At 35.8% G+C, this 9,594-nt stretch overlaps 1 protein-coding gene and 1 long non-coding RNA gene across 3 annotated transcripts in view; one reads left to right on the forward strand and one right to left on the reverse strand.

Annotated features, from left to right (window-relative positions):
- LOC107093321 (lysine-specific demethylase 4B-like) overlaps nucleotides 1-8,428 on the reverse strand; it is a 50,920-nt gene extending 42,492 nt beyond the window's left edge. For both annotated transcript variants that reach the window (XM_015388315.1, XM_015388314.1), the window contains exons 1-5: nucleotides 8,308-8,428; nucleotides 5,200-5,656; nucleotides 4,833-5,008; nucleotides 3,550-3,664; nucleotides 2,890-3,083 (exon numbers count right to left, since the gene is read on the reverse strand). In XM_015388315.1, the coding sequence (XP_015243801.1) occupies nucleotides 2,890-3,083; nucleotides 3,550-3,664; nucleotides 4,833-5,008; nucleotides 5,200-5,631 (917 nt within the window). In that variant the 5' untranslated portion in view covers nucleotides 5,632-5,656; nucleotides 8,308-8,428. The remainder of the gene's footprint in view (nucleotides 1-2,889; nucleotides 3,084-3,549; nucleotides 3,665-4,832; nucleotides 5,009-5,199; nucleotides 5,657-8,307) is intronic.
- Nucleotides 8,429-9,080: 652 nt separating this feature from the next.
- On the forward strand, nucleotides 9,081-9,482 carry LOC107093325. The gene is made up of 2 exons (XR_001481615.1): nucleotides 9,081-9,240; nucleotides 9,273-9,482. It is a non-coding gene; the product is annotated as an uncharacterized LOC107093325 (long non-coding RNA).
- Nucleotides 9,483-9,594: the final 112 nt, after the last annotated feature.

The raw sequence follows: 9,594 nt of genomic DNA on the forward strand, positions 1-9,594 counted from the left end.
AAATCACCATTGCACACATACTTGTATTGCTATATGTAATGAGGACCATTTCTTCACTCCTATTGGTTTTTAGTCGTTATTGATGCCCTAACCCTAAAAATAAGCCTAAACCTAAGCATTGCCAATGCATGCCTCTCTATCCTAACCCAACTGACACCTTAGCCTTAAAACTGTTAGCAAAACAGAACCAGCAAAACTTCCTCACTTTATAATGACCGCTCCTTAACATGATTGTGAAGTCAGAAAAATGGTCCTCACTCTGATCCCTGGACAGGAGCACACCCACCCACACTAACTTCTTTTCTCTTATTTTACACCAAATATCAGGTACTCTGCATCTGCAGACCACAAAACTCTGCTGGCCTATAAGATTCACACAAAAAAGATCCATAATGCCAAGAATAATTTTAGCTCTGTATAGAAATACAGAGCTAAAATTTATATTAGGAACAGTTTTATCATGGATTGCCTCATAGGCTATTAAACTCACTTAAAAGGTTACCAAAACTCCTTTTTTAAGTGCAATAAACCCAACCAAGTAATTTAGATAAAAAAAATAAGAAGAAGAAGAATTACATTTTAAAAAGTAAAGTAAATGTTGAATGGACTGAATTTATGTGGAGCCTATCTAATTATACTTACCACTCAAAATGCTTTCCATTATAGCCACATCAACACTAACATATTCTCTGACATGCACACTTTCATACATATATAAGCAGATACATGAGGCAACATGGGGGCTAAGTGCTTTGCCCAAAGGCACATTGAGAGGGGGGACTTTTGAAATGCAAAAAAGGTTGGCTTTACCCAACCAAGAACTACAGATAAATTTCAAACATAGTCTAATTCTAGGGCTGGATGCTATGGCCAAAGCATATATTTCTTATATTCTGGTCTATATATATAACTCTGATTATCATAGATATTAAAAATATAAAAGTATAAAACAAAACTGCCAAAAGGTCCGTAACAGATGCATTAGCCTCTGCCAACTGGAATTATTCTATCAAGCCTATAAAACTCCTCTAAAATAACATCTTCAGAAATAATATACAAAAAATATAAAAGAAAATACAATTAACTGTTTTTATTTAGAGCAACAAGCTTCACAAAAGAAATGCACAGTTAACCAGATGATCATCTCTCCCTCTTGATATTACTCAGTCCATAGGTTCTTGCCTCTTTCAGCTTCCCCGTTACTGTTTTATTATCATTTCATATGGCTAGCCCTTCCCACACGCTTGAGATTTTTATAATCTTGAAACTAAAATTATTATTTAATACTCTTCCAATTAGGGCTGCAACTAAGGATTAATTTGCAAATCGATTATTTCTATCGATAATTTTTTTTGATCAGACGATTAATAATAGGATAGCAAAAAGTTCATTAAAGAAGACTTTTTTACAAAATTAAACCAGGTGAAACTAACTGGTGTTCAGTGCAAACTGCAAGCTGGCAACACCACACTACACGAGGAAGTAGAAAAAAACGGCCATTTTTCAAAGCTGCCGTTCCATGCCATCCAAGAGTGATAAGTCATTTCTAGAGCCCTATAAAATCCATTTTACTTTTTCCCAAATTCCGATTTTTCCTTTTTCTGTATGTATTTTTGCGCTTCCAATCAATGGAATGTTGACAAAACTTGCAAAACAATAGTTCACCTGACACGTAAAAGTCACGAGGGAACTGCTCGGCTCTGTACTCGGGGCTTAGCGTCGTGTTTCTCAACTTTTTCTCCGAAAGCGGAGCTGTGGAGAGCCGCTTCACCATTTTTTCAATGTTTTGATGGGGGAGGGTGAGCGGAAATGACGGAGCGGGAGGGGTTGTGTCGCCCAGATTTGCGTCCCCCGGTGTGCATTTCCCCCCGATGTACATTCTTCTCCCAAACAAAAACAGTATTTCATTTCAAATGTAGAAATTCGGCGTTTACACTAGATTCCGCGTTAATTTGCCAATTCCGCGATTCAGTCCGCGATTCCGTGATCGCAGAAATTATAGGGCCCTACATTTCTTTCTACGATTTCTCCTATTTTTCTGTTGATGGTGGTGATATTTATGTGCAAAATCAGAAAGGTCTTCAGACGTTTACATTTTTGAATCCTCACCAGTAAGAGCTGTTACACGCTCGCCATGTTTTTCCATGTGGAGCTATCTGTATGGCTACAAATGTTTCTAGGTATGTGTTGCGAAAATGCTCTCCACATGGATGCTGTACAGAGGGCCATGGAAACCAAAAATTATCACAAATGGCTGGAAAGACCTCGCAGATACATCAAACTTAAAGCAATCATGTAGCTGTTTCTTTTAGACTTAAATGAACTGACCTAAACCTCAGTCAGTGACAAATACTGTAATCATAGACTATAATTCAGATCAAAATACTGGAAATGTGTTTAAAGTGATATCACTGTTACTAAATACATCCTATTGCAACATTTATTAATGAATTATGGAATAAAAAAAGTGCTTTGGAATATCAATACTTTCTTCTAAGCTTTGAATGCGTGGCATAAATTGCTTTAAATTAAAATAAAAAATTTGCAGACACAAAATGTACATAGCATTTCTGTAATTCATAATTAAGTCTGACATGGATGTTTGTGCAAACTATGAACACTAGATGGTGCTACTATTTGCTCCAACATCTCATCTGGGACCAGGCTGCTGGTCTTAAATAAAATTAAATATTAATGGAAGGTTGGAGATTCAAGATTTCAGGTATGTTTTTCATGTTTTAACAGATAAAATAACTAGTCTAACAGTACAAACAGAAATAAAGAAAAAAAAAAGATAAATTGTATATGATCATAATAATAGTCTTGGGACAAAATACAGCTATGAAACGATTTTGCAATCTGCACATGGTTAAAACAAAAAGGACTGACCAGGACTTCGGCTGCCCGAAGTGCAGATAGTTTATACTGTAGAGGTCCATGTCCTCGGTGTGCCAAGCGAAGGTGGTCTTCCACATGCCGAAGTACAGGTACGGCGTGTTGACTCCTTCGATGACGATACCGCACTCCTGCTCCACCATGTCCAACAGAGTGTTAAGGTGGCCAATGTTCCACTCTTGGATGTCCTGGACAATAAAGCATGTGTTTCAGAATAGGTGCATCTTAAAAGGTTCATAGTCCTTTTTCTTTTGCGTTTCTGAAATCAGATGTGTTTCTATCACATATCTGTGCTCATGCTAAAAGCTGTCAGAAATAGTTACCATTTTTTGAGCGTCAGTAAAATATCTTTTGTTAGTATCTTCCCTGCAGCCACCAGAAGTTTTATTGAGGTAAATTGGTAGAAAAATGGTCGTTAACAGATTTTTGTTATGAAGCCATTCAAAGTTTTAAATGTTTATCCCGTATCAAGCCAACATTTTATCAGCATATTGTCAACTCTCAGATGTTTAAATAATAGTTGTTAAGTTTACTGTGTTCCCAAGCAATACCAATGTTAGTATGAGAAGTTATGGTCTTCTTTTATTAATAGATCCATTATAGGTCCTATTTGCTGAGCTATTTGAACACTTTAGAGACAAAAATATCCCTCACCTCATCATAGATTGAGCCGCTGACATCAGCTCCATAAATGGGTGAAACAAAAGTCAGGTTCTTCCAGTACTTCCTCTCCAGGTCATCGAAGTCTTTGTGGCGTGGTGTGCAGTATCTGCAAAAACAAGAAGGCAAAGTTTTCAAAGACCGTTGTAGGTACCAGATTTGTCCGGGTGGTCGGATTTGCTCCGGTGCTGTGTATACCAGTGACGTTACACTCTACGATTGGCTGAACGTTGCCACGATGAACACTGTGGTTATAGGGACAACGGTAATAACATAATACAGTGTGTAGTGATCCATGTAGTTTTACTTGATCGATAACAAAACGGATGAGTCCAGGATCATTGCTAAAGGTCAAAAGAAAAATGAAATGACTAATTAAACAGTTTCTAAAAAAGATTTTTTTGTTTTTAAATGTAGTACAATACCCTAACATTCAGTAGTTTAGAAAAGTAAAATATGAGCAATTAGCGAGAGTTCATTCATATTGATATTTTTTTCTAAACCAAAAGGGGGAAAAAATTAATTTTAATGTGTTTATATTGTAGATCTTTTGTTATTTTATCAAAAATTTAAGGAGAGAACCAAGTTTTATGATTTCATAATTTATGTTATTCTCTTTTGAATTAATAATTTTAGTTAAAGGCAAGCTTCAACAAGGTTATTTGAGAAAATGTTAAATTTTCAAGACAAATTCACCTTTAGTGGACCGCCAAAAAAACATTTTAAAATTAAAATATAATTCTGTTTTAAATAATTATGATTTAAATATGGTTACAAAAAAAAAGGTATGACTTAAACAAGTACTCTTAACTTAAAATGCTCATACATAATTATCCAGGTCTCTCGTTTGCTGCAAGCAGCCTTTTAGCGAAACTGAAATTTTTTTGACAGCTATAAGCCACCAAAACTTAATTTTCTTCAATTGTTATGATTCTGTATTTCAGTTTAAAATCTAAAAAAATTGATCAAACTATTATTTCTTATCATTCAGATCAAATACTGATATCAAACAGGTCATTTGTTTTCAGTGTAAGCAGAGGAACCGTTTTAGAAATAAAAACGTTAATAGCTTTGGGCTTCACTCTACTTTAGTTTAAGATAAAGTATTAACCTTATGATGGATGATTGACAAAAACCTCATCAATAATTAGTAAATAAATAATAAAGTTGCTGATAGGTGAGGTATTTTCATGAGAGACAGATAAGAGGAAGATCTGTGTCGCTAAGTCTTTTTCATCACCTGATAATTTACAAATACATCAGAAAAGGAAACTCACTTCTTGCTGTTGGCTAGTTTGCGATATTCGCCAACAGTCATAGATTTCTTCTGAATGTTGTACTGGGTAAACAGTCCAGACTGGCCAGTTACCACCTGCATTATAGGTGCTGGAATCACCATGTCTTCAATGGCATCGTAGGACTTTCGAGGTTTCCAGCCCTCTGGAGGAATCACCTAAACATTGAAAAAGAGATTTAGCACTTACATGTAGATAATGGATACCCAGGTAACCTACATTATCCTTTGGGATAGAAATGTTTTACTAAAAAAATCTTACCCTAAGCTTTAATTAAGGGCAGAAAACTAAAAGAGTGATTGTGTGGAAAAGCATAACTTGGTGAGTGCATATTTTATGGATCCATTACCTTTGCCAGGCCTGCACGATGAGCCCCTTGACTCTCCATGTAGACAATGTATTGGGCAAAGTCTTTAAACTCCTCCATAGTAGGCCTGAAAGTCATGATCTTGCAGCTGGGGTTCTTGGCAGCAGCTGGTGGCAACGGTGGTGGAACTGGTCCTACTTGTGGATTTATAGGTGGCTCAAAACCTGGAACAGGTTTTAAAGCCCCATCCTGGTCTACAGGCAGAACTGGAGCAGTATCTTGATCTGAGGTCACTGGGTCACTGGTTGTTTGAGGTACTGGCTCTCGCATGGGAACCTGATCTTGGGCTGGGCTGGAGCCGAGAGCAGGAAAGGAGACTGGGCCAGGATCAGGGGGTGCAGTAGGGGGTGCAGCAGGTGCTGGGTTAGGAGCCGACATGCTGTCGGTGGACTTGTCGGGATCAATCAGATTCATGAAGGATTGCAGGAAAATCTGTTGGCTGCAGAAAAACAAAAACAAACAACATTTAAGTAAACTTCACAGTTAGGTGTGGTCCCAATCAATCAGTATATTAAATATCAAATTCCACCTTCCAAAACAAACAGAGTAATTATTTTCTGTGTAGGACCAAGTGACATTCAAGAAAAAACATTTTTGCATTCTTAATAGCATCTGAGATACATTTGGTCTGCAATGAGTTTGCAACGCCTATCAGGCATAAAAACAATATACAATTAAAGAGTCTTAGCGTAAAATGCCATTTTAAGGAAGTAAATGTGCAATATGGAAGTATCAGGCCTAGATGGAGTTAATGCTGTTGATTAGCCAATCAACCACATCTTCAATAACCAGCTATAAAGTACTTGACTATCAACTATTGTTAGCTGAAATGACCTACTTTAACTCAAAGGTGATAAGAAATAAATGTAAAGCTCAGCTGTTAACCTAAGGCAGAAATAACTTTACACTTGTGTTACAGTTGGTGCTTTTGTTCAGTTTTTTTTTTTTGTTACCCTTAAAAAAGACTTTTTCACACTCTTCAATGGTGTACCCATTAAGTTAATCAGTCAAAGGACTACTGCATATATGTTTGTGATTTTTTCAGCATCTTAGAAAAAAATTTATTAAATGCATTTTAATTCTATGAGGTTTGTTTCCATAAAAATATTACAGATCCTCAGAGCCATAAGAGCAAATATTTCATGTAATTCAGAATCATTTTTTAACAAGAAACCTTAAAAAAAAAACTGAAGAGGATGGTGCCCATCAAATTAAGGGATGCACAGATCCAAATTTTCAATTTTCAGTCTAACATCTATGCTTGGATATCTATAGATCTGAGATGTTTCCGAAACCAGAGCTCTGTTTCCTCATCATTACTGTTAATTATTTTAGCAAGTTTTATATGTAGGGAAATACACGTGTATATCAAAAAAAGCCACTTGAGATTAGCATAAGGTCAGAAAAAGGAACTTATAAAAACAATAAATCGTTTTAATAGGACAAATTCCATAATGGCAACAAACGTGCAACTGTAAAGGTTTAAACCTGCAGTATTTATTAAATCCAAGGCAAATGACCATAAAGTGGTAAACTTTCCTGCTGTTCTAAAAGATCTTTAACCCAACTTTAAATTATTAGACTGAACAGATCTGCCACTAGTGATCAGGATCACTACATATATCAGATCTCTACATTTTTGACTTTTTTAAGAGCAATTACACAAACTGTTCTAAATCGTGAAATTCTAAGACTAAATTACAACAACCCATTATCAGAAAACAACTTTATAAGCATTTCGAATGTTTTTCTCGATTAAATTGCCATTGTATGTATTCCAAAACTGCATCTTTCCCAATGTAACACCATGTAGCTCAAGTATTACGGTAGTCAGTGAAAGCCAGAACGAGGGAAGCACTTGTTGAAGTGGTGAACATGCGCCACAAACAGGTTAATGGAAGAATAAAGAACCTGTGGAAATCTTGGATTTGTATATTGCTATTTAACTAGATGAAAACACCTCAGGATCTATCATGGGTTTATTTATAGTTGGCAAAGTTTGCAGTGTAAATACATCTTTCATGGCTCAACAAATGTTACTTAAGGACATAAAAGTTCTGGTTGGTCCTAAAGTCCCAGAGCAGTTCAACAAATATTGGTATAGAACAAAGTCTCGTTTAGCTTCTATTATGTGGTGCACAAATTAAGATGTCACACTTGTAAAGAAAAAAAAAAATTATTGAACACAGCTTTTCAGTTATTTTTACACAAAATACCACAAAGCGTCACATTGAAACATGAGAAAAGAGACTTCCTGCTTAAAGTTCATGCAAAAGGTGTTACGACTTGGGATTTATATAAAAATAAATAAATATCTAATGAGGTTTCGAGCAGCTGAACAGATATTAAAATGTAGATAAAAATTATACTATACTTAACAGTGAACAAACGCACTGAACAAATGGCAACTTTCTAACATTACCTTTCACAAATAAAACCATCGTTTTATAACACAATGTTTTTTGTTTTTCCATAAATAGGTCAGCTCCTTTTCCCTAACTGACAGCGATTCAAAGGTTGAAAGAATCGCTGCTTTCCCAAAAAAAAAAAAACACAACATAAAGGGGCCTTATGGTCCCTTTAACTCCATCTAGGCCCGATACTTCCATATTGCACCTTTACTTCCTTAAACGGCATTTTACGCAAATACTCTTTAAATGTATGTTTTTATGCTTTATAGACGTTGCAAGCTCGATGCAAACCAAAAATATCACGGGCTTGGTGCAGAAAGAATTCATTACACTACTGTTGCTGCTAGCGGCAGAGGTAGCTGTGTTCAGTTGACATTACTAGCATTTTATACAATATAACGGCAGATAAAATCCCGCCGCACATAGCGATTGCGATTACCAAAAATGAATATCTGATCAAATACATACAATGTTTAGTCTGTTTAGGTGTGTGATTGCTTCGAGACCAACCCTGGTTGGATTATTTACAGCTGTAATGGAAGTAGCTAGCTTCTGGCTAACCATATCTGCAGTTGCGGAAAAAAAACAAACAAAACGTCGCGACGACAGAAAGCACGGTACAATTAAAGAATTAAACATATATGCTTTCCTATAGTCAAAATAGTTTCTGACACATTACCTCCTGCAGCAGATTAACGGCCTCGCTTTACTTTGCTGAAACGAATTGGTTTCGTTTTGGTTTATCGATTTTCTTTTAGCATTAGCAAGTAGCTGTCTGAGATCCGTTTGTGGGTTTAGGCCCCCACTTTAGTCGTTGGCGATTGGCTGAAAGGGGTTAAGGTGGGTGTTTCCTACTGAAATCTCATTGGTTTATCGGATGATTGACAGACAACGCAGCAAATCAGATCTCACACCTACTGCCTTCATCATCATACGCCCGTAGCCTACCAACCAGATACAAAGCACGTACGCACACTTTTAAGCGATGTTCTGCAGTCATTAAAAACACTTACGCAAACAAACCATTTTCGATATTGCTCCTCAAAGGTAAAAAGCCTTTCCAGGACCATGTATTATATCCCATTCTGCGTTAATCATGAGTGTAAAAATATTCATGACACATAGTGTATGAAATTAAATAACACATCAAGACAAAATGTTCTGTCGACTAATCAACACATAAAAATTAAAGCCAATGAAATATTTTCAAAGTATTTTATTGAACAATGACACATTTTGCACGAAACGTGTGCAGTGAATGCTAAAACTACGAACGTAATCTAAAAACTGTCTAAAACATTTTTTACAATTTCAGAAAGAAAAAAAAAAAGTTCCCAGCATTTGCAATTATTTTGGTTAAATGTTTACATTAAGGATAATCTGCACATTGACCAAACAGAAACTGTAACTGATAAAGGCAAATGTTAACGTCAGCATTAAAGACATGCATTTTCTCAATTTTAAAATGCAAACACTTCCTGTTTCAAGAGGAGTCAATTATAAAAGATGACAACTGGGAAGACAATTGACAGAGCCTTCTAATTTAACAACAGCAACAGATTGTAAGGCATAAAAAAGGTGTACATTTTAGCTTTATAAAAATAAAAATTTAGTCTCTAGGCTGGATTAGGTATGAGTGTTAAGGACAAGGTCTAGAGAGCTAAATAGATGGGACCTACTTTACACTCTTGGTTAAGTATAATCATATCTTTGGACTATTTTAAGGTGGATCACAAAAAGGGTAATCTAGAAAAAATATCATTCAGACAAAAAAAAAAACACTTTGTTTTAAGTGTAATCGGTTTCTGCAGTTTAACCTAAGAATACAAAAAGTTCTGTCAATGTTTGGGTGAACAGAAATATTGATATTTGATGACAACTTCTCTCCCATTTCTCAAGTGCATTAAGAAAACGGTTTTACTAACATTTCATGGAGCCACTAGAGACCTAACCTCTTTGTTTATCC

Source organism: Cyprinodon variegatus, unplaced genomic scaffold, assembly GCF_000732505.1.
Source record: "Cyprinodon variegatus isolate N-32 unplaced genomic scaffold, C_variegatus-1.0 Scaffold419, whole genome shotgun sequence".
In the NCBI taxonomy this organism is placed as follows: Eukaryota; Metazoa; Chordata; class Actinopteri; order Cyprinodontiformes; family Cyprinodontidae; genus Cyprinodon; species Cyprinodon variegatus.